General features: G+C 42.9%; 1 protein-coding gene across 1 annotated transcript; it reads left to right on the forward strand.

Annotated features, from left to right (window-relative positions):
- Nucleotides 1–8,098: 8,098 nt before the first annotated feature.
- MLNR (motilin receptor) lies at nucleotides 8,099–14,584 on the forward strand. Its single transcript, XM_040422428.1, has 2 exons — nucleotides 8,099–8,873; nucleotides 14,289–14,584. The coding sequence occupies exons 1-2, from the start codon at nucleotides 8,099–8,101 to the stop codon at nucleotides 14,582–14,584; spliced, it is 1,071 nt and encodes a 356-aa protein (XP_040278362.1).
- The last annotated feature ends 4,201 nt before the right edge of the window (nucleotides 14,585–18,785 follow it).

Genomic DNA, 18,785 nt, shown 5'->3' on the forward strand with positions numbered 1-18,785 from the left:
GTTTCTATACACTAAACAGGTGCCCCCTGTCCATGAAGAGCCCAAATAATATCCTCCTACCACTGATGAGATTAGCCTTGTTCTAACCAGCAGAAAGATCCTCCTGCATGTGTTTGTGTCCCCTTTGACCTCTTTGCCTGGGACCCTATGACACTTCATTTTCTCCATGAAGGGCTCAAGGGTTAATACTTCAGATTACTCTTCAGAAATTCAGGTATGTCTCAGCACTTTTAGCTAACTAGTGTATAGGTTGATGGGCTACCACTAGTCTTACAGCTGTCCTGCCATTGTGGCTGCCCTCTTTACATCCATGCTCCTTCTCGAGTGTAGCTATTTTTGATTTCTTATCCCTTTTTGTTACCTCTTTCACCAAAACTTAAAGGCTAAATGTAATTTGCACCAGAACCCTTTTAAAGCTGCTTTATTTCTTGGAGATAAAACTAATGTTTAATGTTATGTCTGTCCTGAATTTGTCCCAAATTGTTTATTGCATGTAGTCGGTGTTGCATAGAAGCACTTTGCAGTTTTCTCCTGTTCTGTGAGCTTGCCCATGTAAGTTCTCTAAAGGCCAGAATGAAGTGTGATATTGGGTACCTCCGTGCAGGTATCGATGAACTGCCAGCTTATATGAACCCTACTAAACCTTACTGCTCACACCCGGTCTGTTCCTTCACCATCCTCTTCTTTTTTTATTTATTATATCTAGTTTTAGTTTTGTTGGGTTTGATTAGCATTTTAATGACAATAAGCATTTCTCTCGGATAAATAAGCGGCTAATTCGTTCTATGAAGATCTTTTCCAGAGCTGTTTCTACAGTAGTAATGGGCATGTATTGTAATTGTTTATGTGTCAAATAACATGTGTGTAGATTTTTATTTTATTTTGTTACAGCGGATGTTAAAATTTCAGTCCTCTAGTGGTAACAATGATCTGTCCTATGAATCGTGATGTGTGTTTCCCTTTGTTATTTTCCCTTCCTTTTGTCACCTTTTTATGTATCGGTTAAGATGTTCTAACGAAAAATAATGTATGAGTATATTTTTTTTTCTAGAGCCTTCTATATGTGCCATGTTCGGCCAGTATAAATGAGGGAGTGTGTATTTGCCCAGAAATTTCCACACGGTTGAATGTCTAAAATTAGGGTCACTCAGAGCTGATCTATAGTGACTTGTTTTTTCATAGCAAAATTCAAGATGAATTCCTATTTTTGATAGTAAACGTCATTTAATAGTGTATCTGCCACTGTGTCTCAGTGCGGATTTCTGCAGATTTAAGGGGGAAAAAAAGCAAAACGATTTTTAATCTAACCTTAATTTTACCTCATACACAGTACATTCCAAAAAAAAACGCTAAACTTTTTAAAATCTTATAGGTACACTACCAAACATCACTATAAATTGTATAATGTTGGACTTCATAAAAAGGAAAACATATAATCGCATAGAAATATACATAAACAATGTAGCAAAATTCTATCAAATCTGTGGAAAATAAAGGTTGTATAATTCTTTCTCGTGTGTAATGGTTTATTATTAATGGCTTATTATTTGTGATATTTGCTTTTCTTTACTTATGTAGTCTCCTCTTCATTTTGATTTTTAGTAGAATATAAGAAAAAAATATCATGTTTGTAGTTTTCCCCTTTTATTTACAGCCAAATACATATTATATGTCTTTGAAAACCAATGTCCAGTCTATTGGGAAATATATGATCCTAGCAGCACATCACAATATTCCAATTCATACGCCTCTTTCGCACGTCAATGAATCTCTATTCACTTTAATGTGTGTATTAACACCTCAGTAGTTTTCCACGGACCCAACACTGACGCAATCTTGTTTGGTCCATGGTTTTCACAGACAGTTGGTAGGAGATGCTCTGGAAATACATTTTCAGCCTAGCATTGTACGTGGAATACAGTTGACTCATGGAGGGGAAAGAAAAGGCCATGCGGAGCCTTCATGGGTGAACCACTGACCATCTTGTCATGCATGTAGTCACAGACATGAAAGAGGCATAATCCGATTATGAGGGCTGTATTTTAGCCATAACCTAAGTAACTACTATTATGATGAGTGACATAACAAACCTTTTTCTGAGGGGAAAAAACAAGTTATAAACCTAAACACAAAAATAAATAGACACATAGCTTAGGGCTCTTTCACACTTGCGTTCTTTTCTTCCGGCATAGAGTTCCGTCGTCGGGGCTCTATGCCGGAAGAATCCTGATCAGGATTATCCCAATGCATTCTGAATGGAGAGAAATCCGTTCAGGATGCATCAGGATGTCTTCAGTTCCGGACCGGAACGTTTTTTGGCCGGAGAAAATACTGCAGCATGCTGCGCTTTTTGCTCCGGCCAAAAATCCTGAACACTTGCCGCAAGGCCGGATCCGGAATTAATGCCCATTGAAAGGCATTAATCCGGATCCGGCCTTAAGCTAAACGTTGTTTCGGCGCATTGCCGGATCCGACGTTTAGCTTTTTCTGAATGGTTACCATGGCTGCCAAGACGCTAAAGTCCTGGCAGCCATGGTAAAGTGTAGTGGGGAGCGGGGGAGCAGTATACTTACCGTCCGTGCGGCTCCCCGGGCGCTCCAGAGTGACGTCAGGGCGCCCCACGTGCATGGGTGACGTGATCACATGGATCACGTCATCCATGCGCATGGGGCGCTCGGACGTCATTCTGGAGCGCCCCGGGAGCCGCACGGACGGTAAATATACTGCTCCCCCGCTCCCCACTACTACTATGGCAGCCAGGACTTTAATAGCGCCCTGGCTGCCATAGTAACACTGAACGCATTTTGAAGATGGATCCGTCTTCAAATGCTTTCAGTTCACTTGCGTTTTTCCGGATCCGGCGGGCACCTCCGGCAAATGGATCCGGACAACGCAAGTGTGAAAGAGCCCTTAGGGGGCTTACCGGTTCTCAATGAAGAGACTCAGAAGGTGTATGGACACTTAGGGGGAGACTCATCAAAACTGGTGTAAAACTGGTTTAGTTGCCCATCAGATTCCACTTTTCATTTTCCAAAGAAGCTCTGAAAAATTAAAGGTGGATTCTCATTGGTTGCACACTGTAAGCCAGTTTTCCTTTATACAAGTTTTGATAAATCGCTCCCTTAGTTTCAGGCAATGCTCCAATGGAATTAAGTATGCAAAGTATGTCTGTTTGACTGAAATGCGCTAATTCGCATATTTGTATTTTATTTATTTTACGCACTTGCAGGTGAAACTCGAAAAATTAGAATATCGTGCAAAGTTCATTTATTTCAGTAATGCAACTTAAAAGGTGAAACTAACATGTGACATAGACTCATTACATGCAAAGTGAGATATTTCAAGCCTTTATTTGTTATAATTTGGATGATTGTGGCTTACAGCTTATGAAACCCCAAAGTGACAATTTTGAGGTCCCCTTTGCTCAGGGGGTATGGATTAATTAGCTGACTAGAGTGTGACACTTTGAGCCTAGAATATTGAATCTTTTCACAAAATTCTAATTTTAAGCTGCATTCATGCAATTCCTTTTAATTAGCATTACTGAAATAAATGGACTTTTGCACGATATTCAAATTTTTCGAGTTTCACCTGTATATGCTGCTGACATATTCCACAGCGCTTTACAGACGTTAGCTCCAAGCTCTCCCAAATGAGGCTGTCCTTTTAAAGGGGTTGTCCAGGTTCAGTGCTGCATATGAGCATCGGAGCAGTTCATGCTCTGATGCTCTCCTTTGCCCTGCGTTAAATCGCGCAGGGCAAATGATTCTTTTGGAGATACGGTGATGTCCCGGGCTTTCCATGGGGAAAGCTATGCGGAGGCTTCCGCCCAGCAGTGAGCCTGGTGATATCACCTGCACTGATGGGTGGGCATTAGCGCTGCCTTAGCCTGTAAAACGGCTAGGACAACGCCAAAGCCTGCCCATCACTGCTAGGCAGAAGCCTCCAGCTAGCAGTGTTAAAACATAGACAAAAAAAGCCGTTGTCCTGCCGAATACAGCGCAGGGCAAGGGAGAGCATCGGAGCATGAAATGTTTATATCAGAGGGGATGCCTGGGTGAAAATGTGGGTATGTTCAGGTTCAGCTCTGAACCCAGACAACCCCTTTAATACCCCTCATACCACTATTAGAATTATACTAATGATCATATAGCACTTACTGAAGCCATAGACTGGGAATCTAATCGCACAACCTGCATACCTACAAATTGAAGGGCATATGACTGCAGATTACATGTTTGTAGTCTGTTACCTTGGTGACATGTAGGAGCTGTAGAAACAAAACAAGTGTTGCTTGATTGTTGATTTTTGATACATTGGCAAAATGCTAAACAATTGTTGTGTCGGTGGACATAGCCTTTAGCTTACTGCTCCTCCTTGTCCTGGTTTGGGGTTCCTGTTTACCACATGAATTACATACACTACTATTTCTCAAACTCTGTTGATAAATAAAGGGTAATTATAACTTTTCTGAGGGACTAAATATGTTCCCATCTCTACTAGGCTATTAATTCCCCCCCAGGGACGAACAGTAAATGCCATGACTAAATTTAATTGAGTACTCCCATCAATCTAAACAGAAGCAGATGTCTGTAAATCATGGTGCATTTACATTAATATGAAATGTACATTGATTATAATAACCATAGCATTTCTAGTTGTCTGTCTGGGCACAGAAGTGTTTGTACCTTCTTGAAGAAGATGTCTGAGAAGCAGGACATGTGTCTCACTGTTAGTATGGGCATGATGAACCCATTAGTGATCCAGCAGCCTTTCTTGTCCTTACTGCAGCCTGTTTCTTCTTTTTCTATTCACATGTACTTTTCAACAACCATGATCTCGTGGGCCAATCCCCAGAGAAATCCTTTCTCATGACGGCCAGATGGGCAGCAAAACATCAACTTCAAATTTACCAATATGGATGTAATTAATAAGGGCATACTTTTAAAAGTTGTGTGTACACCACACGAGTGGTACCTGGCATATGCATTCAGATAACATCAATTGATATAAAATTTATACAGTAGTTGACTGTGTTTTTTAATTCAACAGGATCCTTCCAAAAAAAGGCTAACTTCTTTGGGTCATGTATGCAATTGTGTAGCTTACAGTTGCATACATTGCATGGATGTATTTCTTGAGTGTAACAATATTGCAAGCAATAATAGATTATAATTTGGTCAGCTGCCAGAGGATTCCAGGCTGCTCATAGCCACCCAAACTGACCACAGTTTTAAAATACTGCTGCAAGAGACAAGACAGAAGCGGGCACTGCACTGCAGCACACCACACTTAGTGGTGGAAGGGGCTGCAAAAGGGGCTCCCTGCTTTAGCATCGGGATTTTGGTCTGGTGACCTGGATTCCTGAAACCTATGGCACAGCTCTCTGTTGTGGCGGCCTTGGGAGTCAAATCACACTACTGTTCCACTGACTCCCTGCACTGCAGCATGAGCTGAAGCACTCACTGGGAAGAAAGATCCTTCAGGTAACACCTACACTATTTGTACTTACAATTATCAGTTGTGTTACATAAGACTGCAGGTAACATTTACTACATTATATGTACTCAGAGTTATTACTCTCTGTACATCTTCCCCAGATGATCCAGAGTTGAAGCTCCAATGGTCCTCCCGGACTATGTTTACAATCATAAATCAGTGACTGCAGAAGTTAGAATGCTGTGCTTTTCTGATATTACTGAACATTATGCAGTAGTACTGCATACCACATTTAGCAGACCTATGAAAGAGATTGTGCCTGTGACCTCCACTGATCACTCGAAGAATGGCAATCCCGCTGGGGTTTGGGTTCTGCACTCTTAGTTATTTCGATACCAAACAGCTGCTCAAAGGAGGCAGTATTCCAGACAGCAGAGCGCCCCTCCTCTGCAGAGCTTGGGGGAAGTTACAGCATGGCAATTCCTGATTTTAGCTATCCTCAGGCCAGCATCAGGACTTTCTGTGCAGAGCCTGGTGCACACAGTAGTGATGCTTGCCATTGTGCGTGGCAGAAGTGAAAAGGTTCATGAAGCAGTAAGTATGTTGGTATCTGGGTTCTGATTTATTAAGGGGTGATGAATTGGTTCTAATCAATTGAGGGTCTGATCTGAATGGATTTAGGTATCTGGTCTGGGGTCTGTGACAATTGAGAAAGTGAACATTAATTTTTGCTGTCACATTTTGATGTTCACTCTGCTGACCAAATTCCCTAGAAACTGCCCTAGTTAGAAGAAAACTGTAAGGAATCTAGCCACATTAACAGAGGCACCACAGGTGCAAAAGGAATTTTTATAGAAGGTTCATAATAAGTGTGCTGTCGTACCTAATAGCTTCTCATCTAGAATCCACATTAATTGCATAGTGTTATATTTGTTATCCACTATATGTTGCTGCCATCTAGTGGTCATTGTTATATTTGGTTTTATGCAAGTTATCTATGATTGTATTTCATTATGTCATTCATCTTGTAACTCCTCCTCTTCTGTAAGCTCAAATCCTGTTTTGTTTTGTTTTTCAGTCTTTTCCGGTTTGTAAAACATGTGTCACAGAGCTGGAGAGAGGATTTTTCTTTCATCTCTGTCATCATTTCTCAAAGTACATTCAATAAATTACCTTTAGGCTTACCCATTGCATCTCCCTCACTCGAATTCTACATGCAACTGGTATCACTAGGGGAATGATTATAGCGAGTTCACTGTCTTCTATTGCTTGTATAAGAGATTGCCACTCACACTCATCAGAGACTTTTCTCATGTAAATTGGTGCAGAATGAGACGTGTGCGGGAATACTGTATCAGCTACTGTATACCATAGCTCTTTGCTTGTCTCCTTTGTGCAGAAGACCTAATATACAGTGTGAAACCATACCTCCCAACTTTTTTGACAAAGAGGGACATTATGGTATGTGAAAGATCCATTTTTCCGGCATATCTATACACTTCAATAGTTTTCTTCTACACAGTACTTCAAAAAGTATCTTAATATAGAAATTCATATTATTCAAATTGCATCAAATAATGACACAACATACAAGGTGAGCTCTAATACACTGGAAGAAACCAGACAAACTTTCTGGGTCAATATTATAAATGTAATAATGCAAATCTATACCTAGATCAAAAAGCGGGACAGAGGGACATGGGTCAAAACTAGGGACTGTCCCTCCAAAAGGTGGACACTTGGGAGGTCAGTGACACCACTAATACATATCCCATCGTTGCTACTCAAATAAAAATAGTTATGGTGCTCTTTCTATAAATGCAATTCAGTTGACACAGGTGTGAGTAGGTTTGCAATTGATTAAATGTGTACATGGCTATCAGGCTATTTATGTAGCTGAGATGCCTTGATTTTGGTGCAGGACTTGACTTTTGCAGCTACGAGTATCGTACAATAGGACTGCACATTAGTGTATGCTAGGTGTTGTAGTCCAGACTGCTATATGGTATTGTTTGTCTAGACTGTTATCACAGATAATAAACTACGCAACACTGGTCTCCAGATTTTGTAAAAGCAGGAGGCGTATTCTACATAGAAGTAATCAAGCTTAGGGGTGGAGACATTGCTGTTTCTCTAAGCATCAGCCTTAAGTTGTATTGACGCCAATGTGCAGAGGACTTGACATAGCAGAGTTCATCCTAGACCCATCTCCTGCTGGGAATATTTTTTTTCCCCCCACAGAAAGCTGAATACCTAAATCCTGCAATCCATCCTAGATGATGTGCTCCTGCTAGAAGAACCTATTCCGTTTGATGAGCATTTTTTTTTATGTCTAAGAAATCTCTGCAGCACAGAGGATTCAATGCATATCTCAGCTTGAATCATCAAGTCTTTGTAGAGTTGAATGCAACTGAAGACATTGTGAAACCGAAAAGGGGACCACATAGAGCACAGCAGCGTATATCACAGAGAACACAAGATGCTCCTTGGTCACTGATGTCCATTGATGACATTTTTGAACATTTAGAACTTATATTGTAACTTTTTGAGTTTTTCATTTTCATGTCAATGAGATCTAAACTTCAAAATCATTATTGGTCTAGGTTCACACAGTGACGTGACATCTGTGGTGTACTGGGTTAACTTCTTGATTTTGATAATGCAAAACAATTCCACAAGTAATGATGGCCCTGCCAATTACAGTAATGACTTTCCACTATGCACGGAAAAATTGTGCTCCTTTTTCTCTATCGGAATACTCATCCCGCTGACTATAATTTGTCTTATCATAATGATTGCTGGGCTCATTGGGAACACGATTACTATGCTTGTAATCAAACGATATAAAGAAATGAACACAACTACAAACTTCTACCTATCCAGCATGGCCGTGTCCGACATGATCATTCTCCTCTGCTTGCCCTTTGACTTGTACAGTCTTTGGAGGTCTAGACCTTGGATCTTTGGAGGATTTCTTTGCAAATTTTTATACCTCATTAGTGAAGGTTGTACATACTCCACCATTCTTCACATCACAGCCTTGAGCATTGAGAGATACCTAGCTATATGTTTCCCTTTTAAAGCCAAAGTCTTCATCACCAAGAAAAGGGTGAAGATGGTCATTGTTCTTCTGTGGGCCATTGCACTGTCATCTGCTGCTCCTCTTTATAACCTGTTTGAGATTGTGCAAATATACAACTACACCAATTCCTCAAAAATCAGCTGGGAGTGTAAATATACTAAGTACGCAAAGGAATCTGGACTCCTTAAGATCATGATGTGGGTGACAACTGTTTATTTTTTCTTTCCTATGTTATGCCTTACTGTTCTCTACAGCTTTATTGGTAAGAAGTTATGGAAAAGAAAAAACACCCTCCGAGGTCCTAATGCAGTGAACCGAGAAAAATGTCACAGACAAACTGTCAAAATTCTGGGTAAGTGCCCAAGATTATACTTTATACATACAGATAGGTGTAATGGACTATTATGCGAAGAGGAAGCACTAAAACTCACCATGGGGGTATGGCCAGATGGTCAGGTTTCCTGATGCAGTTTTGGAAGCCAAAATCAGGAGTGGATCATAAAAGGAGAGAAATGACTTCTCTTTTTTGAACTTACTCCTGATTTTGGCTTCCAAAACTACACGCAGAAACCTGACGGTGTAGCCTTACTCAAATATCTGCAAATATTACTGAATAGTAATTGTAACTGTGTTTAATGTTATATTCAATTTTATATTCTTCTCCAAAGTTAAAAGGTGAATTGGCAAAGGGTCTAGCAGAGCAGACGGGCAAGAGGAGGTCACCTTTACTGATTTACATTCATCCAAATACACACAAATCAGTTTTTCATCTTGGGTATAGATCTCTTATAAGTGAGGCTACCAAAACAAAATATTAATTACAAGTATGTTTACAGATAAGGACACTCTTGGTTATATATACACTATATACTACTATATACACGATATACTACTTGAGGGATGACATACTCTTAGATATGATAGGGTATTTTTTCTTAGCTTTTTAACAGTTCTTGCACCTTGCCATGTTACAGCTCCTTATGGTACAGATTAGTAATGTGGTCTGGACAGAACGCTTACATTCATGCTTTGGATTTAATGCAGTGGAATATGAAGGTTTATTTACCAAGAAATGAAAACTTGTGGTATGAGCATCATATTGTGTATGCTGTGTAAGAAGCATCCTCTAGGAGAGAATACAGCACCGATTGGAGGCAGTACACAGAGTGCTTATGTGTCCGTACTACAGACCTGATGCTGGTGCACACATTGCACTGAAAGCTTGCGAATAAACCAGATTTCCCAGTCCACAAGACTATTTAAGTAGACCTGGCTGTCAAATCAGACCATCACTGTGATCATCAATCAGTCACTGCCACAGACTTGTGTTGGTTCTTTGGGGTATATTACATATAGGGTAGAAGGTGATTAGAAACTGGGGTTTGTCCATTAAGACCTGCAATAGTTATCTGTTAAGCAGCTAATTAATACATTACAGAAGTGATGTTCTGCCAAGAAATTGTCTGTGTTAAATGGGTTGTTCTGGATTAAACAGTCGGCTTTTATTCTTTTACATGAAGAGAGCCGCTCCTATCCATGGGCTGTGTCTGGTATTACCAACTCAATGTATCCTCAAAGCTTCTGAGATTTCTACAGACATTAACGTGCTGCGTTCAGTAACCTCCAGAATCATAGCCTGTATCCTAGGACCTAGACCAGTCCCCATGTACTGAGAGCTGGTCTTAAAGAGGACCTTTCACCTGGAAAAACATTGTGAACTAAGTATGCTGCCATGTAGAGCGGCGCCCGGGGATCTCACTGCACTTACTATTATCCCTGGGCGCCGCTCCATTCTCCCGTTATGTCCTCCGGTATCTTCGCTCAGTAAGTTATAGTAGGCGGTGTCTGCCCTTGTCCTGTGGGCGTTCTCCTCCTCCTCCTAGGCAGGCGCTGTCTTCAGTCTCCTCCTCCTCCTGGGCAGGCGCTGTCTGCAGTCTCCTCCTCCTCCTGGGCGTCTCCCCCCTCCTAGGTTGTAGCGCTGGCCAATCGCAGCACACAGCTCACAGCCTGGGATTTTTGTTTCTCCCAAGCTGTGAGCTGTGCGCTGCGATTGGCCAGCGCTGCAGCCTAGGAGAAGGAGACGCCCACAGGACAAGGGCAGACTGCGCCTACTATAACTTAGTGAGAGAAAATACCGGAGGGGATAACGGGAGAACGGAGCGGCGCCCGGGGATAATAGTAAGTGCAGTGAGATCCCTGGGCGCCGCTCTCCATGGCAGCATACTTAGTTGACAATGTTTTTCAAGGTGAAAGGTCCTCTTTAAGTTAGAAAAAGCAGAGATATAAATGTGTAAGTTACACGTTTAAATGAATCTTTACTTTTATATATACAGGTGAAACTCGAAAAATTTGAATATCGTGCAAAGTTCATTTATTTTAGTAATGCAACTTGAAAGGTGAAACTAATATATGAGAGACTCATTACATGCAAAGCGAGATATTTCAAGCCTTTATTTGTTATAATTTGGATGATTGTGGCTTACAGCTTATGAAACGCTAAAGTCACAATTTTGAGGTGCCCTTTGCTCAGGGGGTATGGATTAATTAGCTGACTAGAGTGTGACACTTTGAGCCTAGAATATTGAACCTTTTCACAATATTCTAATTTTAAGCTGCATTAATGCAATTCCTTTTAATTTGCATTACTGAAATAAATGGACTTTTGCACGATATTCAAATTTTTCGAGTTTCACCTGTGTGTGTGTGTGTGTGTGTGTGTGTGTGTGTATGTATATATATATATGCGTATATATATATATATATATATATATATACACACACACACACACACACACACACACACACACACACACACACATCTGCTTAGCTCCTGTTCTATAGTTGCCAGCAGACTGCTCTTTAACAAGTCATGCCCAACTCTGCAAGAAGAGAGGAATAAACGACAGCCAGGTCCCTCTTATCTATCAGGCATGTTCACAGCCAACTTGCCCGATCTCTATTTCCCCAACATCAGCTGTCCGGGATCAGTTGACAAACCCTGAGACTAGGGCTACACAGAGATGTGTTGGGCGACATTCATGTAATGATAGTCAGTGGTGTCACACTGCAACATGGGAGATGTCACGACTGCGACACGACATCTGCACAAAAAACCAACTTGGATGGAGACACCATTGACTATCATTATCAAAAATGTTGCACAACTTTTCTGTTACAAATGATGCTGTGTAGCTCTGGCCTAATACACGAAAGATCATCAGTGGATAATCAGCTGACCATGTCATAGAGGTCATGCAGAGTCATATACACTCTATTATATTCAAGACACATTGCATTGTTATAGTGGGATTGATCTATACAGTACATGTCTCTCCCGAATATGTCTGTCCTGAATACGTCCCTTGCATTGGAAAGGAATTTAACTGTGAATTTAACAGAGAAATGTTCACTGTCCCTTCAACTGTAATAATTATTATTCTGATTCACGGTATATAAGGTTTCTATAACAGCTTTTATATTTTATTATTGATTAACACCATTTTATTAATTAAGGTTTAGATGCTGAAACTTCGAGGACCTGTTACCACTTCCTGATATGTCTGTTAATAAATACTGTTATTCCCCATGAGATACGATGATATAGGAAGTCTAGAGAATCTTCTCTTCTTTAGCTCTGCATTATTTTGTTCTTCTGTTATTCTTCCTATAAAGTTATGAATAAATTGACAATTAGATGGAGATGTTACCGTTCCCTTTATCATAGAAATGTGTCCTACAGTCTAAAATTGCCGGCACTGACTGAACAGTGTCAGACTGGTTACGGACACATTCCTATCTGAAAAAAGTTGACAAGTTATTCTAAATTTCCAGTAGGACTAATAGAGGATAAACAGCATAAAACCTAATTCACACATCAGTGTTTGGTCAGTGATTTCCATCAGTGATTGTGAGCCAAAACCAGGATTGGAGACTCCACAGACATAAGGTACAGGGGAAAGATCTGCACCTGTTCTGTGTTCAGAGCCGCACCTGGTTTTGGCTCAAAATCACTGATTGAAATCACTGACTGAACACTGACGTGTGAATGAGACATTACACTGAGTTCTAAGAAAAGATAAACATATTATGTGGCATACAATTATTTACTATAACAGGCATGTCACATCCTCTTCAATGCCCATTTTACACAGCTATGGATGGTACGTATGACTATTTGTAACAGGGACATGTAAAATCTGTGCCACTGCAGAGAGTTCAGTGCTTCCCGCTGTCTATTAGACCGCATGTAAGAGACTGAGCTAATGATGTTCATGGCTCACAGTAAGGGCTCATGCACACAAACGTATTTTTCAGCCGCATCCGATCCACATTTTTTGCCGGTCGGATACGGACCCATTCACTTCAATAGGGCCACAAAAGATGCAGACAGCACTCCGTGTACTGTACGCCTCTGTATGTCCGTTCTACGGCATCTGCAAAAATATAGAACATGTCCTATTCTTGTCCACATTACGGACAGTTCTATAGAGGGCTGGACGTTGCTTTCTGCAAAATACGGAACGCGCACGGCCAGAATATGTGTTTTGCAAATCCGCAATTAGCTGACCACAAAAGACGGCTACAGAAGCGTGCATGAGCCCTTACTGGTGGATTGTTAGTGACTCTATACTCCGCTGTTAGAGAACAAGGGACCCATATACTGGCCCAGATTCCTAATGTGTCTGCCCCAAAAATCTGTCTAAAGAGTGGCGCAAATTTGCTACTTGCTTGCGGATGCTCGCACTTGCTTGCGGATGCTTGTGATTTTCACGCAACCCCATTCACTTCTATGGGGCCTGCGTTGCATGAAAAACGCACAAAATAGAGCATGCTGTGATTTTCACGCAACGCACAAGTGATGCGTGAAAATCACCGCTCATGTGCACAGCCCCATAGAAATAAATGGGTCCGGATTCAGTGCGGGTGCAATGCGTTCACCTCACGCATTGCACCCGTGCGGAAAACTCGCCCGTGTGAAAGGGGCCTTATAGAGCAAGAAAAAAAGCGTCTGTCCCTGCACCACATGTATCATCCAGCCTGAGCTCCTGTGATAAGTCTGGTGCAGGTCTGGACATCCTGGGTTTGCACCATCTATAAGGGCTCATGCCCACGAGCATAAGCGACCAGTGCTCGTGCTACGTTCCGTTCCGTTTCGCACCGCATCTCCGGATTTGCGGACCCATTCGAGTGAATGGGTCCACATCCGTGATGTGGAATGCACACGGCCGGTGCCCCATTTATACGGCCCGCAATACGCCCATGGCAGGGCAACGATCGTGAGCATGAGCTCTAAGATTTGTAAATCTGGGAGCTGTTTTTGCGTGGACATCCTTGTGTTCTTCTGTGGCTTCTAATGAGTCTTTTCAGAAGGGCCCTATGCCTAGGCAGAGAATTGGACAGATAATCGCTAACAAGCGTTCGTAGGAACACCGATTATCTGGGAGTGTAAAGGTACCGCTGATTAACTGATGAACGAGCAAAACGCTGCAGTCACCTATATCGTTGTTTGCTGGCAGCAGATCGTACCATCTACACACAATCTGCTGCCGGCAAGCAATGATTCTGCATTGGGACGAGCCATCGCATTAGTGATCACTCCTCACCGTACTGTGGAGGAGATCGCTGCATGTAATGGCATCTGTCTCCTTCACTAACGAGCAGGCAATTGTCGGAAAGAAATGCTTCCTTCCTGACAATCGCTTGCTAAATTTTCCCGTGTACTTCTGGTGCTACTGTTGACCTGTCTTCTCCCCTTTCTGTTTGGCAGCTGTGGTCATACTGGCTTTCATAATCTGCTGGCTGCCATTTCACATTGGAAGGATCATCTATGCGAACACCAGTGACTACCGGATGATGAAATTTTCACAGTATTTCAACATAGTCGCCATGCCGCTCTTTTACCTGAGCGCTTCCATCAACCCAATCCTCTACAACTTCATCTCGAAGAAATATAGGACTGCAGTCTACAAGCTTCTCCGACTAAGCACCTCGGACGAAAGGGCCTACAATGTCATCAAGGATGAAACAGGAGGTCACACAGAGGACACGTGTATCCAGAATTAATATATCACACATAGGGCTGCAGCAAACGATTATTTTAGCAATCGAGTATTCTACCGAGCCCCTGCCATCAGTCCCCAACACCCTTCGTTCCCCCCTGTGCCATCAGCTCTGTTCCCCCCTGTGCCATCAGCTCCACTATCCCCCCAGTGCCATCAGCTTCCCCCCCCCCCCCCGTGCCATCAGCTCTGTTCCCCCAGTGCCTTCAGTTCTCCCCCACCCCAGTGCCTTCAGCTCCACTCCCCCAGTGCCTTCAACCCCTCCATGCCATCCATTGCCATGTCCCCCACTCCCCCAGTGCCTCCATGCCATCCATTGCCATGTGATGTCCCCCACTGCTATCAGATTAGCTCCTCCATGCCATGTCCCCCACTCCCCTAGTTTTATCAGCCCCTCCATGCCATCCATTGCCATGCCCCCCAATCCCACAATGCCTCCATGCCATCCATTGCCAATTGCCATGTCTCCCACTCCCCCATTGCCATCAGATCAGCCCCTACACGTCGAGGATCTTTTTGCATCGATTACATTGATGAATCGTTGCAGCCCTAATCGCACATATCTGACGCCGTATACACAGGCATGGAATACCAAACGGCACTTATAACTCCTATATAGAGTTTAAGATTAAAGAGGACCTGTCACATCTCCTGACATGTCTGCTGTACTCAATATTTGCGTCCCTCATGAAATAATTCTCCTGATTCTGTATTGTGCTGCTCCTCTTTTATTCCCATAGAATGTTATCAATTAATTGTTAACAGTTGGGGGCATGTCCCTGCACAGTCTGACAGTGTACACTCTGTACTGACCGTGGCAGACTGTGCAGGGACACACCCCTTTAACACCCAAGCTTTGAGCAGGAATAATAGAGGAATGGCACAACACGGAGTCATAAGAACAGATTCTTCAGAATTGTTATTACATGTGTTATGGAAGAAGTGACTAAAAGTGACATGTCAGGAGAGGTGACAGGTCTTCTTTAATAGGCAGACACATTTTTGCTAGAGAATCTCGTTTATGTAGCAATTAAAAAAGGTCTGTCCTTATGAATAAATGTACAAAAACACTGTCGGGCCCTATTCACACGTCAGTGTCTGATCAGTGATTTATATCAGTGATTGTGAACCAAGAACAGGAGCCGATCTTTTCCTTAGGCCTCTTTTACACCAACGCGTGTCCCCCGTGGCCGTATCGCGGCCTGCACACGGCGGGTTTGCAATACACAGGACACCGGCCGTGTGCATTCCGCATCACGGATGAGGACCCATTCACTTGAATGCGTCTGCTAATCCGGAGATGCGGTGCGGGACAGAAGCACTGTGGAGTGCTTTCGTGGGGTTCTGTTCCGCGCTTCCGTTCCGCAAGAAGATAGAACTTGTCCTATCTTTTTGCGGAAAGGACAGATCGCGGACTCCATTCAAGTGAATGGGTCCGTGATCCGCATACGGCTGGCCCACGGTCACCACAATTTGCGGTCCACAGCACGGGCAGTACATGTTCGTGTGCAAGAGGCCTCATACCTTATGTCTGTGCAGCCTCCACTCCTGGTTTTGGCTCACAATCACTGATCAGACACTGACGTGTGAATAAGGCCTTACTGTTAATGCATTTCCCCTCAAAACCTGACCGTAGGAATTGCTTAACTTGCAAATACCAAGAACAGGCATAATAATATGAAGGGCTTACAATAAACCGATATACAGTATGGATTTAGAGGTAGAACTGAGTCTCATGTAAATATTCTAATCTTGTTCCATGAAGCTTTTTTTCTTATCTGCTTCTCATTTATAGCCCAGGTCAGTAATCCGGGCAATCTGCCGAAAGATATGAATGGGCGTCAGATACATCACAGGCAGGGGCGTAAATACCATGTGACCGCTATGAGGCCCAGTCGATATCATCTCCAACTTTTAGTAAGGCTACTTTCACACTAGCGTTTTTTGTGGATCCGTCATGGATCTGCAAAAACGCTTCCGTTACAATAATACAACCGCATGCATCCGTCATGAACGGATCCGGTTGTATTATGTCTTCTATAGCCATGACGGATCCATCCTGACACACAATGTAAGTCAATGGGGGACGGATCCATTTTCTCCGCTTCGACAGGTGGACAGCAAAAGGCTGCAGGCAGTGTATTGGTGTCCGCCTCCAGAGCGGAATGGTGACTGATCGGAGGAAAACTGATGCATTCTCAGCGGATCCTTTTCCATTCAGAATGCATTAGAATGCAAACTGATCCGTTTTGGACCGCTGGTGAGAGCCCTGAACGGATCTCACAAACGGAAAGCCAAAACGCCAGTGTGAAAGTAGCCTTAATGAGGGAGTAGAAAAATGGCCCAAAGGTAATTGGAAGGGTTTAGACGGAAACCCTTTTGTCCGGTGTGGGGGGCCCGGTGTGATCCTTGCTATGGGGCCCTTACTTCTCTATGTACGCCACTGATCACGGGTTTTAGTTCCATGCTGCAGAAAGTAGAAGGACTGCTAGGGCCGTGTTCATAAGGCAGAAGAATCCAACATGTACTTGCTGTGGATTCTAAGGAGTGTATTGAAATCTGTCTATATACCGGCTCCGAAATATAACGGAGCCATTCGCAGATCCATGTGGTTATTCAACAAAAGATAGACATGTCCTAGTCTTGCCTGCATTGTGGATGACAATCGTAATATCTATTGATGGCAGTTATTAAAATACGAAATACACACAGAAGGTATGTATTTGTTTTTTGTATACCGAAATATGGACACGGCCATGTGCATGAGGCGTACCCACTCCTGTTATAGAAGAAGGGTATTCTAATGGCACTATAAGGCCACCTGGACACCTTGCGGAATACGGGCAGTTTTTCCACCCGGATTCCCGTGTGGGATCATTAGAAATAGCACCTTCACGGAGGCACCACTGACCACCTTTTCATGGATATCAGCACAGACATGGACGTGTGAATGAGGCTTCATTAATCTGCACCAAATTTCTAATAGAAATTGTGGATTTTGGTGCAGAAACGCACAGACATCTGCACAGATATTTGTGCGGATCTTATGCGCATTCACCTGCACCTTTAGGGCGCCTTCACACGCGGCAGATTTTGTTGCAGAATATTCTGTAACTGAATATCAGTTCTGTTCATCTGAATGGGGCTCACAAAAAACCATGCGCAGACAACCCCATTCACATGAATGGAACATGATTTTTTTCTTGCAGACCTGTTCTGCAGCAAAATCTGCCATGTATGAATAATACACCTGTTTTGGGCTTTAAAAAAGTCACAAGACCTAATCTGCAATTTTTTTTTTTTTTAAACGTCTGTGCAACAAAATTTTGTTGCATGGGCGTTTTATGCCATCCTCCCCATTGGGGAGTGCCAGGGGTCGGACCATCAGCTCAGGCAAATTCACTTATCTACCTTTATGTCTGGAAACGGGTGTAAATAATATCAGAAATCTACTCCAGTCAGGGACTGCAGTAGATTTCAGTCTAGGCGCATGAACTGCCACGGGCCTCATCATAAATGTGGCGCATCCTGCAGCAGCGCAGGGACTATGAAAAACCAGTGTAAAATTCTGTTCTTTGATAAATGACTCCCAATGCCTTGTAGGGCTAGCCCAGCTGAATATGATACCTTTCACTTAGTGACCAGTTGCTTCATTCTGGAGAAAAAGCACTTTTAACCCCTTAAGGCCTCATGCACACGACCGTTTTTTTTAAGGTCTGCAAAAACGGGGTCCGTAGGTCCGTGATCCGTGTCCGTTTTTTCTTCCGTGGGTCTTCCTTGATTTTTGGAGGATCCACGGACATGAAGAAAAAGTAGTTTTGGTGTCCGCCTGGCCGTGTGGAGCCAAACGGATCCGTCCTGACTTACAATACAAGTCAATGGGGACGGATCTGTTTGACGTTCACACAATATGGTGCAATTGCAAACGGATCCGTCCCCCATTGACTTTCAATGTAAAGTCAGGAGTCCCTATTATACCATCGGATCGGAGTTTTCTCCAATCCGATGGTATATTTTAACTTGAAGCGTCCCCATCACCATGGGAACGCCTCTATGTTAGAATATACCATCGGATTTGAGTTAGATCCCTCCCCTGTATTACTGTACATTCATTGGTGGCCAGTGGGACCCCCCTCCCTCCCCTGTATTACTGTACATTCATTGGTGGCCAGTGGGCCCCCCTCCCTCCCCCTCCTAATTAAAAT

Source organism: Bufo bufo, chromosome 3 (genome assembly GCF_905171765.1).
Source record: "Bufo bufo chromosome 3, aBufBuf1.1, whole genome shotgun sequence".
NCBI classification, from domain to species: Eukaryota; Metazoa; Chordata; class Amphibia; order Anura; family Bufonidae; genus Bufo; species Bufo bufo.